Below are 15850 nucleotides of genomic sequence, written 5' to 3'. Positions count from 1 at the left end.
TGATGACATGGCTTTTAGTGAGCTTTTGACAGTTTTTGGAAGGTGATGCATAAAATGTGTACTGCTGTAATGCGACATGATTATTTGAGGGCATTAATACATGTGAAGACAAATCTTCTGGTTAATACATGATGATGCAGAACTGTTTGGCTAATTTGCATGCACAATTTCTATGATTAATAAATTATGCAATGCTAGCACAAGTGTACTACTGTGAACCACTTGTAGCAACTGCCAGCAATCCAGCAGGCGACATTGAATACTATGCTCTACTCTAGTAAAGCTTTGAATATTTGAATACCAGCTTGCAGTTCCCAAACCGCAAAGTGATGAAAGGAGTAGAAGAATGTTTCTCCCTTTTATCTGTCTTACAGGAGATTTGGAATAGTCACTAGTTACCTTGTGTAGAAATGCCAAATGATCTCAACTGAAAAAAATAAAATCAAGGAGATTTACAAAAATCACTTGAGTGAAAATGTAACAGCTGTTTTAGAGCTAAGATTTATTTTTCAAGTCCTAGTGTTTCTCATTTAACACTTTGAGTAAAATTAAGGTATCAAATATGCATAGGATATGCTAGATATGCATATATATATGCATAAATATGCTGGAATAACATGCTCTTTACACTGGAATAAATCAATTAAAAACAGTAGATAAGCATATAATGGGCCTGCAAAATAAATAAATAAATAAATAAATAAATATGTATTATGAACTACCTCCTATCTGAGACCAAGATCTGAAAGTGCTACAACTGGTTTCTGAGGTCATATGCAGCAGCTATTACTGCTGAAGGATTCTGAGAATATTCAACAGAGTAGGCCTTTAATCTGGTATTTCTGATCTAAGTAGGAAAATGTTAGATATGGCTAATCTGCTTGGGGTATCAGAGTATCTATAATATACTGATATTGATAGCCTAGCTTGAAATCTCAGATCTAGCTCCCTGCCTTGCACTATGGAAAGTTTATTTGCTGCTACAAGATTTTATTTTCCATGCTTTGCCTAGCATAAGTTCCTATTCCTATACATTCTCATTTTTAATTTTCTGCCTTTTAAAGAAATCTCTTGTGAAATACAAGAGGCGCATCATATTCTTGCATCATGTTCTGAGCACAGTTAGGCTTTGGCTTGCACTGAGATTCTAGCAGACACTGCCAGCGTGGCTCTGTCTCCTGAACGTTTTACCCAGGGCATAGGCAGATTACATGTTTGGAAGCAATTACTGTGCTAAGAACCCAGTGATGTATCTTTCCCAGAAGCTGAAAATGAAGGTATAAAAGACGTCCACACAGTAATTTATGGGTGTTAACTTATGGATGTGAGTTTCTCTGGGGATAATTATGTGACTACACTAATAATGCAAAGGATGCTTTGATACATAAAAAATAATAATAATAATAAAAAAATCTCACAGTGTTCTTCTTTAGCATTTCATTACTCTCAGGAGTCAGGGGTGTATATATTTAAACAGAAGAAAGGGACAATAGAGGCCCATATGCCTTCTCAAAAATAGTGCTGTCTTTTCACACCCCAGGCACGCTGAGAAAGCACTTGTTTGACATAAGAGATTGCATTAGAGGTGTTTGCTGGAAACCTCCCGCTCCAAGAGCAGAAAGCTGCACACAGTGCGCTGCTGGTGCAGCAGCTGGTCTGGGCTGCTGGGGAGGCAAGAGAGGCACTGCTGGCAGAACGGGCATTGCTGGCTGCTGGATGGGCAAAACCTGCACGGCTCTGCAGGACTTGGGTACTTTTAAAAATGCCCACTTCGAAGCAAATTTTGTTTCAGAAATAGATCTGCAAACCTCTGTGACAAGGCCAGTGGCAGGCTATGTTAGCATACCTCGAAGAAGGGAAGGCTCCCAGCTAAGTCAGAGAAATTTCTCCTCAGACTTCCCTTCACTTGCTGGCAGATGGCTGGCATGGACTCCCTGAGAAGTTCCCCAGCACACTGTTGGAAGGGGTGACTCCCACTACTAGCTCTCAGGATATTTTCAGTCATCATGAAGACACCCTGGAGCAATCCCCTTTAAAGGCCACCATGTGAAATGGCCTCTGACTGGATGCCTCTGCCTGTTTTCCAGTGGAGTGAGTACCCAGCTGGAACAAAATTTCACACAGCTTAAGTTTCCACACCTTCACAGTCTTTTAGTTTTTGTCCCAACAAAGCTGATGTCTAATCTTTTAGGTGGCCTTCTACATTTAAGTCTGTGTAAAACCGCCCATTTCCAGCCACTACCCAAAGGATCCCCAGCTACTGGTGCTGCAGGAGAATCCTTGGGGGTTCAGAGGAAAACCATCGGGCCTGGTTTTCCAGAGAGGAGGGGAAGAGAGGCATGCTGCCTGCTCTGCAGGGCAGCGGCGGTGGCGAGAGTGGGAGATGCTGGGGCGGGCGGGCATTGCGAGAGGCTGCGTTCGCCTTCCCTGTTGCTTGGGCGCTTGCGATGCGTGCTGGGACAGGGCCCAGTCTTGCCTGAATAATTACAAGGCAATTCCTACCAAACAATGATCCCTGCTTTTGAGTTTGTTGCAAACTCATCTGCATTACAGCAACGTTTAGTGGATTAATAATGTGTGCTTTTGGCCTCTCCTACTCCCTCAGCAAACAATTTTCATGCGTAATAAATGTTCACATTTAGTCTAACCAGAACAGAGCCCAAGGGTCAGAATAGCCATACCTGCATGCTGAGGGGAAGAGACGCGGGGTTTCCAGGAGGGAGAACAGCTTTCTGCCCTCGTCAGGCTGGGTCCAAGACTTCTGTCCTTTGGCAGCCTCAGCTTGGCTCAGTAGGTCCCCCCAAAATCGCTGGGTGGGCTGCGCTGGATGTCCCCCTCCACAGGAGCAGCCCAGCCAGAGGGGTCACCATGGGCAGCGAAGGGAGCATGGGGTGGATAGAATGTCAAGCATTTGACATTTTGACAAAAAGCAGCATATTTAAAAATTAAAACCTTGTAAAAATATGCAAAAATACTTATCTCACACCAGCAATTGATCACAATGCATGCTATGAGGGCATATAAGGTTGAGTTTTACAATGTGTGTAGTGGAAATACTGGGATATGTAAATATGGACGTTACACAATGTGAGGAAAACTGCATTAAAACTGATTACAGTCAAAAAAAAAGAGAACCAGAACTGCAGCCTTTGTATTGCTACACCAGTGAAATGAGCCTGTACCCAGCCTGTCTATTTAGGTGACTGTCATGTAATGTTTCTCCCCATCTTCCCACTGCCGTTTATGCCTCTATAGCAGCAACTAACATGGAGGTGACCAGTCTTGGGCCTATTGGAAGAGAAATGCTGTGAATAATCTTGCTCTATGATAGCTATCAGTTGATCAAATCATTAAGAATAACAATTAGCACTTAAAGCCCAGTGATAGGCTGTTGACTTGTAGCCTGGGGAGCGGGACTGTGACACAGCACTGTGTCAGCCTGAGGTGGAGACTCCTTGCTGTCGAGCTTCGTGACCCAAATGCTGTGGCTGAGCATCTCCCATAGGAAATACAGGTGGAGGAGCCAGTCCGGTGCTCTGATGCCTGATGGAGCACCTCACCAGAGCTGTCCCCAGTGAAGTGTTCTGGCCATTCCTATGCAGTGAGGTCACGCACATGCAGTGCTGTGGGCAAGATACAAGGGTTCAGGCAGATTAGGCCAGCGTCTGCCATGGAAATGGGGAAAAGACAAATGAATTTTATCATGGCTAATCCAACCAGTGTCCTGTCCATCCCACTGCTGAGCATTCTGCCTCACTGGCAATTTTTACTGCAACAAATAGTTGTTACTTGACCACAGCTAGTAAAAAATGAAAAATATATACGTAAATAATTTGACAAGCTTCAGAGGAAAACATAATTAAAAACATAATCAAATTTATCAATTTTTTGTTCATGTGCAAGGATAAGAACAAAGTTTATCTCATGCAGAATATCTAAACTATCTATCATTAATAATTATCTAAATATCTAAACATTATTTTCACTGAGCTATGAGAATTGGGTTTTCCTTCAATTCAGATCAACTAAATAAAAAAATCCACTCCTGCACAATTCCCATTGTTAAACAGGCCAGATACAGTCATTTTATTTCTTCAATGCCAGATTAAATAATTTTATTTCTTCAAGCAGTATGAACAAATGTGATCTGATGTTAATTTATTTGGTACTTTGAACACTTCATTGCTTGGTTGATTTTTCATGATGGAAAGAGAAGGAAATCTTCAACAACTTCTTGTGGTTGTGGGGTATTTCTTTATATCTACTTCCTTTTAAGATGTAGGTAGTCAGGGGTATGGACTATAAACACAGCTAAACACAGAAATATTAGCAGGACATCCAAACCTTCAGACAGGAGTTCATAGCACCAATTTGGGAAGAAAAAAACAGTACAAGTGAGATATACACCTATAATATTTATATATATATAATATACAATATATATAATACATATAAAAATATATATTTATTATATATATACTATAATATACTTAGGAACATAATAAAAGCAGATAAATTTTTGTAATTTGAATCCAAAAATGTATCAGGAGCTTGTAAGGTAGCTCTGTCTTTATAAAAAATCCATGCAAACTTCAAATGCTAAGCCTGAGACTGCAGGTATTGAAAATTAATAGCCGCATTAGTCCTAGTGTGAAAATGTAGGTGACATAATATCTTCCTTCAAATATTTTCTTATTTTATTTTTTTCCCAATTTTCTCCATTTTTCCTTTGGCAGCTATAAAACATTGTAATAAACCACAAATGGCTATAGAGGGAAGAGAGAGACCATAAACAGACCATTTTCTCTCTTAATTTATTTCACTCATTCATAATTCGGACATGTTTATTTGTTTATATGATTACTGCACATGAATAAAAGCACTAGAAATACTCCCAAGATAGTGGTTACAAATTATTTAAAGCTCATTTCTTCCCTAAAAATTAATCATAAAAATGAAGCCTTCTTGTCCACAGACTACTTGTCTTCCTGTCTGCATCCAATTATGCCTGTTCTTTAAAAGATTCAGCCCAGCCTACTCCCAAACTCAGCAGACATGCTCTGATTGATCTCAACAGCACATGTAACAGGAGGTGATTTTGAAGCATTTTAAGGTATTTTTCTCCTGTTAACTGCCCAGACAACCTAGCTAGCAAGGCAGGTTTTTGTTCCTCCTCACATCCCACGTCCAGCATCACTCACTGCGGTCCCCTGTGCACCATCACTGACAGCAGCATGTTTTGCCGTGGCATTACTGTGCAGAGAGAAAAACAGATGTGTTTTACCCATAAACCAGCTGCTTTTATAGCTAACAATGCGAAGATCTAGCACATCTGGCAACTCACAGGACTGTTCTTCAGAGCGAAAATATGATTTAAGGGAGATATTTCCTATGCTTTTTATGTAATAAGGGGCTATGCTGTTTGGGAGGAATGGTCCATTTATATCTAGGTGGAAGCATCATTGCAACTTTCATACTGGATTACCAAATTTCTAAAAGCATTATAGATGTGTTCATTCTGTGTGCACATGAACCCACCACTCCTCCAAGCTTGCTCAACAGCACGGTTTAGGTCTCCAATGCAGGTCCACTGATCTTCATTCTTCTTTGAAACAGACCATTTGGAATGATCCTCGATGGAATGGAAGGTGGAGTTCAGTGGTGTCCCTATGAGATTTATGTTGTAGACATGGTACTGCAGAGAGCAGTTGGAGGGAAGTTTTTGGCCAGAGTGTTGCCAGGATTCAGCCAGCAAATCAGTCTTCAGCTCCTGAGCTACCCAGGCCACGTAGATATCTGCGGGATAGAGGGTGGGAGAAATCAGCCCTTCATTTAAGTGGGGATCAGAAAGGATCATCTAAACTGGGCTTGTTTAATTCTAATGCATGAAGTGAACCAGAAGAGATTTTGCCCCCAACCTTCTCTTATTTCGATTTTTGTTTCAGAAGTTCATTCCTGTTTTCCCTTCTTTTCCTGGAAATCCTGTTACAAATAATCAGCAGGAGGAAAAAAATAAAGGAAAGGAAAAAGAATTTTTAATCCTTCATAACAAAAAAGCTGATGATTCAAACCCTATTTTTGTCCTTTGTTGTTACAGCCAAATAACTGGAAAGAAATTTTCAGACAATCCCATTAATGTACATTTTAAAACATTTGAACGATCAGACAGCTTTTCACTTAGTGGAGCTGACAGAATATTATGATGGAAGACCATTCCCAGTACTCCATTACATTTATTTCTGAAACTGAAATTCTTCTTTTTTCCCTTCAAAGTAAATACTGTCAAAGAATACACTGACTGCTTACTACTTGCTTGATCATGTGTGGTAGGTGACAGCAGTTTTTCTTACCATCCACAAATGAGTGGGACTTTACAAAGTGGAGAAAGGCCTCCCCGCGAGCTGACTGCAGCTTTGAGAGGCGGTGCAATGGGGCTGAGGGCAGCCTAGAGCGTGCACAGAGCTTTTGCAGATTTGGGAGATCAGCCTGAAAGGCACTAGGGAGGGAACAGCTGTAGATTTGTGGATTAGAGCTCAGCATCTGTTGGTCTGAAAAAAAAAAAAAAAGAAAAAACACAAAGAAATGAACACATGCAAAATGAAAACAGGTTAAAGCAAAGCAACCAAGAAGGTAAAGTTCTGTCTGGGAAGGAAAACCTGAATCCTTTTTAATCTTCACAGGTTATCTCTGGAGCAGTTCAGTCTCAAAGTAGCTTTGGTTTTAGCAACCAAAACCAAACATGTTTATTTGCTTTGTGTTATGACTGACCCAGCATCTCATAATCCGGCTGAGAGAGTATGCTCCCTTTTATCCATGTGTACCTCCCTGTTCTTAGCAGAACTGCCAGTCTGTGGTCTTAGTCCATGCCACAGCCCTCCATGGTCACCTTCAAGCCTCTGAGCGGTCACATGGCACTCAGACAGCATGTGTGAATTCAAGCCTGTGCTTACAGGAGTCGTTTCCAGTCAGTGACACTTGCCAAGCCAAAGCCAAACAGGAGAGCTGCCAAGCAACCCAGCTGAGTTTTATGCAGAACAAAGCTTGACTTTCAAAGTCGGGATTCAATCTGCAAACTACTTCTCTGAACACGGTGCAATTTAACTGTGAAAGTCCTTGCCGCCGATGTTGTAAGGAGCAAGGGAACAAATGGGCTCCACAACTGATGAGTTCATGAAGATGAGTCCATTAGGAACTTTCCAGTCTTTCCAGCTTAGGAAATCCTTAAACCACAGATTACCAGAAGCTGGGAGGATAGAGCAGGAAAGCATTACTGTATGCTTCTCATTTTCTTGTCTTCTTTCCTAAGCACATGCAAAGATGTGCTTCCGCAAGCAGGAACTTGGTTTTGATGGCTTTGTGGTGTGACCAGCCTGCACATTTGCACAGTCTTACGCATTTATTTAATATGATTTGGGAGTTGGAGCTCAGCAAAGAGTAAAAAGCAATGTGAAAAGTGTTATGTAACGTGTGACTTCTTATAATGCCCTTGACAGTCAGCCTTCAGGACTCCAGTGTCAGGTAATTCTGAGTCTTACGGATATGAATTTCATTTTTCTTATTTTTAGGATTTGTATTTTATGTGGCAAAAAAATACCTTTGGAAATCTGGGAATATTTATTCCGTACTTTGTATTTCTGATGTGTCAAGGCCACCACTCCAGCTCAAGTAATGATTGCCTTGCACTTTTAGAATGGCAGACTATTGCAGCTGAATGAGCTATTACTGTTAAAAATGATTCACCATCCTCCTTTATATTTCCAAAGCACGTGGTATGCATGGGCTGACTTTACCCTCAGCATGCTCTTGTGACTATTATTATCCCAATAGTCCTCATGGGGGGATGGAGGCAGAGTGGAAGAGTGAATTTCCCACATTCCCACAGGAAATTGTTGGATAAACAGAACTGAAAGCCAAGGGTGCGGCTTCCAGGCCCGACTTGGTTTCCAAGTGTGACAATGAAGGACAAGAGCAATCAGTTTTGGAGGCACAACCCAAAGGAAAGAAGTCAGAGAGGTGCACCGAAGCAAAGGCATTCTTGGGAAGAAGCTTTCCATACCTATTTCTGTGAACTGGTCATATTTGAAGGTTATGCAGATGGCTGTCTGTCCGTAGGACTGCCCACTCGCTGGGTACCCATAACCATCCTCAGGGAAGGGAGGGAACAGAGGCACACTGTGAATCACCCAGAAGCCTTGTGATTTGTCCAAGAGCAGAAATCCTGTCAAAAGAAAGTTATGGCAAATGAATTAAGGGGGGGGGGGGGGGGGGGGGGGGTGGGGGGGGGGGGGGGGAAGCCCTGAGACATCACAGCAGTGTGCTTCTTTGGATTTGCTGCTGCAGACACCATGCTTCAGCGTGGTAATGGCTACAGCAGTCTGGCACTGGAGTATATTAATGGGTTGTAGAAGACACCGATATTGTGCTAGAATTGCATTAATTCTCTCCTGCATAGCCTAACTTCAATTGTCATCACTGTTCCTTTGAAAAAATACCTTTGCAAAACATTTTTTCTTTATCTGCTCAAATGCTGTCTTTGAAAAATCTGATGATTTAATGGCTGCAACTCTTCACCCACTACTCCTTTCCCTTCCTTTAATTTCATTGCTGTATAAGGGAAAATGGACTCTGTCAGCACTATGCCTTCTTCCCCAGACCAAAATGTGCTTGGGGCAGATGGGGTACACCTCCCCTGCTGCAGATGGCTCAGGAAGTAGTCACCCATGGCTCTGCAGCTTGAAAACACAGCCCTGGAAAGCCTCTCCATCCCAGAGCTGGGCTGGGCAAACCCTGCTTCCTCAAGGGACCAATTAGACCTCTACAGAGGTTTTGTTTATTTAAAATCATGCTGCACTGTCACTGCACATTTAGTGCTTCCATGATTCTGCCCTCAGAGAGAGATCTGGGAGGCTTTCAAGGTCAATTCTGTCATGTAGGGTGCCTCTCCCTTTGCACCCTGTGCTGCTGTTGCCAGGCAGCTCAGGACGACGTGGTCTGTACTTGCTGAAAGGAGAGACAGGAGTTTCCACTCTTGAATACTAAGGGTCCATAATCATTAAGAGTTCTTCAACAGAGCACAGGCACAGCAGTACCAGAACAGAAGCTACCACGGATATCACTATACATCAAACCATGCATCATGCAAATCATTCTCCAGTTTTGCTTTAGGCAGGATTTTTAGATATGCAGATTGACAAAAAGACAAATAGATGTTATGCACAGCTTTAAAAAGGAGGAAACAGCAGCTGGGGACTCTCCCTGTACCTTTGGTGTGTCCTCTTTTCCAGCTGGTGGAGTCTGAATGAGGGACCTCATCGTTATAGATTGCATATGCAGTGTTGTTGCTCTGCAGGGAAAGACACATTTCTGAAACGTGACATTTGGTAAGAGGAAAGCATTTAAGCAAACAAATTTTGTTGAGAACAGAAGACTTTAGAAGTTCTCTGTGTATATGATGAACTTCATTCTTCTCCCATGTCAGCTGGCATTATCCACACAGACTTTACACCAAAATAAACCTGAAGACTCAGCATTAGGGTTCCAGTTAATATAAATGAAGTTCTCTCAGTCATTGCAACAGCCCGTCCTTTGAGCATGTCTCTGATTTAGCTACCAGATCCTGTGAAAATGTTTGCTCAGGAAAAATAACCATGACAAGTGTTCTTACAAAGGACAAGCGATTAATACTTTTTTTTTTTTTTTTTTCAAAATATTTGCGTACAGCCACACCTTATTTCCTCCTGAACAGAGAACTTTCCCCAGCTGGTGTACAGTTTGCAATGATAGCAGGGTAGGAAAATGGCATCAGCGTGGCTCAACACTGAGTTTGTAAAGGTTGTTTGTATTGCAACTATGGTATGACATGGGATAGGAAAGTTGTGGGGTTTGCCAGTATTTGACTGACTTCTGGGAGTCTTTTTTACATATAAATTTAATGACACCCTACCACTAAGCCGCAGTAGAAATGCAAAGACACACCCAGACTCCCAAGAATGTGAGCACATAGACTATGTGGATGGTAAAAAATAACCATAGGCAGATCCTGTGGTATTTTATAATCATTTCATACAAATATAAATGAGGTTTCTGACTGGAAAAAATAATACTGCTGAAGCAGTAATGGGGGAACAGCAAAACCCAAATGTGATCAGAGATGGAGCTTGAAACACATGCACCTGGGAGGACTTAGGATGGAGGTCAGTGGTAGTCACCACCAGCCCTGGGCTGTTGACAGCCAGTTCACCACTTCAGCCATTGCTCAAGAGGAATTGCAGAAAAGAAGCCACAGGGTCTACGTACCAATGTTCATTTACTTGATGGGCCATACTTCAAGTGTGTGAAAGGCTTGACTAGAAATTTCTAGGGTAACTTCTAAGTGTAGCCAAAACTGCAAATAATCTGCTGAGCTGCCAGCACAGTCACCTTGATGCATTTTAGCAGATCAAGTCAGTCAGGTCTGGCCATAGCTCTACGTGCTTATTTTTGGCTGGTTTCATTTCATTTGCATGTAATATCAAGTAAACATACTAGCAAAATGGTAATTAAACATCACTTGCCTTAGACTCATATGCTTCATAGAGCTGCCCCAGTGTCTGTCCCAGCGCGCCCTGCGTCATGTTGACGAGGTATTTGCCGAGCTGCCAGTCCTGCATTAGGGCATCCATGTACAGGTACTGCAGCCCCAGCCCTGCATCCTCTCCTCTGGTGTATTTTGGCAGCTTGTACAGAGCAAACCTGCAACAGAGAGGAACAAGTTTTGTTTTTCTTGCAAACCGTCCTATCTGAATACGTAGGTCAGTCTCTCCTGCCCACCCTGAGGGTTTGAAGACTGGGGTGACCACAGGGATGCCCGTGCTAGGCTCACCTTCACTCTGCTTTTCCACAGGCTGAGCTGGCACCAAGCTCCTCTTGCTGTGCCCATGCTGCTATTTGTACCCCAAAAGAGCTGGTTTTGAGCTACCTCTGGTTTGTCCCTGCTGCACCAATGCCCTTGCTGTGGCAAAAATGTGGATGTGAACCTTTTTGAGCAGAGCTTTGTGTCATGGGGTTTTCACCCTCAGCAAGAAGGCTGCTGAGGAGACGAGGCTGAATCTGCTCTGCCTGGCACTTCAGTGAACAAACTGCCTGCTCAGCATTGGGGAGGTACACCAGGGAAACCTGTGCAGGGACAGAGATTTCAGGGAAGTCCTCTGGAGCCCTGCATAGCCACCAAATCCCTGTTACTCCTGGTTCTGGTAGACAGCAGGAGACATGCCTGAACCTCAGCTCCCAAGGTCAGTTTGGCATTCCCTTGGTCAACATGGGCACCTCCTACCAGTAATTTCTTATTCTATACAAATATAATTTTATATTTAAATTAATTATGTTAAATGGAGTACTAAATGATAAAATTACACAACTAAGTATTTTCATATATACATATATACAAATGAGTATGAAACTATGTAATAATGTTGTTACAATCCTACTTTTCATAGCCAACTCATGTGGAACTGCTGCAAACTGAATATTTACAATTAGCCAGAGATACAAATCTTTTCAAAATTGCAGAGTACTAAATACTGTTGGTAAATTGTTCAGTTCCTACTAATGTCCCTGATGAAGTAAACAGATTTTCCTAGTGCACAAGTCCATGGGATTAACTGCAATGTAATTAATCGAGCCACTTTCCTTGAGTGCTGTACTTAAGTAATTTGTTATTTATGTCAATAGTAAGAACTGAGTGGCCTTATTTTCGATACTATGGTTCTTAACAAAAATGCAGCTTGACTGCTTAACACCATATGTATGTCAGGAGGAGTAGGACTCGCCCAGTTAATTTACAGTTGGTTGGTTGGTTAAAAAAAATGCATTTCGGAAAGCAGGTTAAAGTGCCAGGAAAGCATTTTGAAAGAGGAACATTTAGTCCATGGGAAGGGCACATGTACAGGAAGAAGGGAAGCACAGAGGTGATCCCGGTAATCCACCTGTATCACCACTAGCTGAGTGATGCTCCTTAAATCTCTCAGGATAAATTGTAGCTGATGACAGATTCTAGAGAAGACAAGGAAGTGATTTGTATGGGAGGTCTGGTGAGAGCATTCCCTGCACCAGGAGCTGCAACAATCCCTTTATTTGCAACGAAGATTTGGAAAGACAAGTAGTAGTAGTAGTAGTAGTAGTTATAAGAGTAGGAGCTGAGCCAAGAATTAATATCTGAAGCATTTCCAAACTGCTTTGAAATGTGCTGGGAGGTTTATGCTCTGCCAGTGTTTACAGCCTTGCAGCTGACAAACACGCGTTAGCAGATGTGCTGGAGGGAATGCTTGTAGCTGAGTTATCAGTGAATTGCCTGCTGATTCCCAGGAGATAAATGTTTTGGACCTGCACAGAAAGCCAGTTGAGTGCATTAGCAATTTAAACTGTATAAAAGTCTTCACTGCTATTTTGCACAGGGGAAGTTTCCCAAGGGCTTAAGTGGCTAAAGTATTTGTGGGAGTGGACTGAAAGTTACTTTGCTGAGAACTGAGGAAAAGCAAAGGCATTAATTTCAGGAATCCAATTAGCACGGTCACAGTGTTAGCTTGTGTCTGAACACTAAGGCACTAGAAGTAATCACATTTTTTTATTTTTTTTATTTTTCCCTCCAATAAAAGGGCATCAACATCTTTTGGTTAAGAGGAAGCTTTTCTCAGCAGTTTCAGTTCTGCTTCTTCAATCAGCTTCATAGCAACTGAATCCAGAATGAGGCAAAAGTTCACTATTTCTTGTCAATAAGCTAGCATGACCCATGCTGACAGATAAGTTTCTCTTCCTTTGGATCATGGCACATTTGAAAGAAAATCCCCCCCATCTTCCCTGCTATGCCTGTCAGAAGGAACCAGTGCCTGCACCAGGCCCTTCAGGAGACCTGGAATCCCTCAGGAACTGCCTGTATTTTGTTATTGGCAGTTCATTGCTTTTTGTTTGTTTTATAGCTTTAGCACATGCAGACTCATTCTGCAAGGAATAATTACACTTTGCAGATAAATTAAACTTCTCTTATCACCGAGTTTTTGCCTGGCAGCACCACCTAAGGGATTGATTTCTGAAAAATGACATGATCTGGATGTGCCTTGGCAAGGGTGAGGGCTGACAGGGCCGGGCTGGACCCTTGGACGCTTGATGCTGAGCCGACACAGTGCGGCGTGGGCCTGGTGGCCGTGATGGCCCTGGCCTGCCTGCAGCCAGCTCTGTGCATGAGGGGAGGGATGAGGGACACCCTTCTGTTGTTACAGGAACAGCACCTGCTCCTTTATTGCTTGTATACAAACTAATCGCTGTTCAGTGAGACTCTTTAAATTGGTTGATATTTATCTTTGAGATGCTTCAGTACTCTTTTTTTTTTTTTATATATATATATTATTTTTTTTTAAGAGGCCTCGTTTCACTTTTTAAACCTAGGTTGCCTATTATGTAATTACACTTTGCATCTTTCATCTTCAAAGTGCATTAATCCAATTAATCATTTAGCACCCAAACCCGGGCTGGGTGCTGGCAGCGCGATGCTACCAGACGGCGCTTTCCCACACCACCACATCCACCCACGCTCCTCGCACCTCTCCTGCATCGCTGCCAGAGGCAGCCCGGCCTCGGCTCCCCCTCCACAGCCACAGCGAGGGGACAAATCCTGCCACGCTGCTGGTTGGGGATGGGCAGCAAGGTTCATGGCAGGATGCAGACATTTCCCCCCAGACTGGTTCCTGCAGGCAGCGAGGCCCTGTGCAGGAGCCCTTGCTGCGACCCGGCGCCGTGGGGGCTGCTGCAGGCAGTCGCAGCCTTGGCATTCGAACACAGGTTAGGCTGGCTTTGATCATCAGACACAAACGCTGCGTAAACCTGTCATTATTTTGCAGTTACTCATAATGCAGCAGCGTGGTTGGTTCTGTGGAATGAAATCACCTTTCAATAATTTACCCTAGGTTTTCCAAATGCAAAATTCAGCTACTACTCACAGGCAAACAGGATTAAACCAGTGATTGCTATGTGTTACTTCCCAGCGACCCACCTACTTCATGCAGAGTAATCTTAGGTGTTATTTACTCATCCAACATTCCTCCCATGAGCGGCATTTACTTACCAATCGACTGCCTCCCCATCTTCATTTCTGCAAGAAATTTGCGCTGCCCATAGTGACGGGGAAGAGAGCAGCAGCAGCACAGCAGGGCTACACCATGCAGACCCCACGGTCATCTTGGTGCCTCAGCTGCACAGTGTGAGCGTGGGGCAGAGACTAAAAGCAGAAGTTGGCCGTTGTTTCCTCAGCCACCGGCCCTGGCTGCTGTGTGGTGAACACCCACAGGGAGCGGCTGGCAGCTTCCCCAGATCAATCTGGGCAACAAAATGGCAAAATGACATTTGTCAGATTTTACTTTTGAGAAAAATTACAGCTGCATCTTCAGAGGAATTATTTTGAATATTTAAAACACGTTAGGTAGTCTGCTTTCAAAGCAAGCTGCAGATACTACAGACTTTTTTTTTTCTTTTTTAATGCTTTATGAAAGCATTAAAAAGGAAAGCATTTTTTTTATTTTTATTTTTTTTACAACGACATGAAAAACCTCAGTTTTCAGACAAGCAAACCAAAACAGCTTTCACCTCTCTATTTTTTCCATCCAGCCCATGCAGTGAGCTCAGACTTTGCACCATTCCTGCAAAGTGGGTTCCCAGTGCAGTGCTGAGCACCTCTTTCCTGATTTTGCTAATGGGGAGCCTTATTTTGCCTGTGGGAATTGAGCCTGCAGAAACCAACAGCAAGAAAAAGACTCTGATCCACAGTGATTTACTTACAATTAGATAATATATATATATTAATTTTCTTTTAAACACATTAGCATTTCTCTTAGGAACAAACAAGTCTGAATTGAGCTATTTTACATCTGATAATGTTTTCAGCAAGTCATGAATAAAAAGTTTCAATTTATATTTTAGTGTTGAAAATATTATTTTTTTCCCTCCCCATTATACTTACACTGAAATAAATTAATATCAGGTACAAGATATTTCAGCCTCAGGGAAAGTCTAGTGCAATAAGTGCTAGGTATTTTAGCATAAAAGAAATCCCCACAAGCTCCCCAGTATTTTTGTCTGTTGCAGTGCCTCCAGCACCATAATAGCTGTGCAAGTTGGGCTGTGTTTGACCAAAGCAGGATAAAAGTAATTAGGGCTTAATGCAAACCAAAACAATGATCCCAGAAAGCGAAGATTTTGGAGTTGTGAATCAAGAGCTGAATTTTGCTGCTCAGACTTGCTTCTGTTCCATTTCAGGAGCAATCAGGGCTGTAAACTACATGCAACAAAATACTTTCAACCAGCCCAGTTTGGCCTTTCTTTCCTTCTTTCTCTGGGGAACCTCAATGTGCACAGATAGGGTAATAGAAAACAAAAACCCACCAGGAACATCACACCTGTTTTCATCTTCTGTTCGGGACTTGTGCCTGCTTACAAAGCAACCTTTCCTCACCAAACCACCACTTTGACGCCCCTGCCTGGTGCATCGCATGCTGGGGGGGGGGCAGTGGGCAGCTGTTAGTGTGGCTGGGGAAAACAGGAGCTGTGCCAAGGAAGGTGAGCACTGCCGATGGGACGGTGGTGGGGCACACAGACCCAACAGATGGGGATACCCCTGCCTCAGGAAGAGATGATGGGGAAGACTCAGTGAAGGGCCACAGCCAGGACTAATCCAAAGGCGATGAAAGAGAGAGAATTGTTCACTGCTACTTGCGTTAAATGGTCTGCCCCCCAATAAAAGTTTTAAATTCCATCACAGCTATGACTTGTAATGACATCTTCTTAAAACATTTTTTCTTCGTATCAGGACTTGGTGATTTGTAAC

At 42.7% G+C, this 15850-nt stretch overlaps 1 protein-coding gene across 1 annotated transcript; it reads right to left on the bottom strand.

Annotated features, from left to right (window-relative positions):
• Positions 1–4639: 4639 nt before the first annotated feature.
• DNASE2B (deoxyribonuclease 2 beta) lies at positions 4640–14208 on the bottom strand. The gene is made up of 6 exons (XM_032192451.1): positions 14096–14208; positions 10554–10731; positions 9262–9343; positions 8057–8218; positions 6351–6548; positions 4640–5796 (listed from the first exon to the last, which is right to left on the bottom strand). The coding sequence occupies exons 1-6, from the start codon at positions 14206–14208 to the stop codon at positions 5447–5449; spliced, it is 1083 nt and encodes a 360-aa protein (XP_032048342.1). The 3' UTR covers positions 4640–5446.
• Positions 14209–15850: the final 1642 nt, after the last annotated feature.

The sequence above is a fragment of the Aythya fuligula genome, chromosome 8 (genome assembly GCF_009819795.1).
Source record: "Aythya fuligula isolate bAytFul2 chromosome 8, bAytFul2.pri, whole genome shotgun sequence".
Classification (NCBI taxonomy): domain Eukaryota; kingdom Metazoa; phylum Chordata; class Aves; order Anseriformes; family Anatidae; genus Aythya; species Aythya fuligula.
Note: the sequence above shows the minus strand (reverse complement) of the source record. Positions and strands in the feature narration are given on the sequence as shown.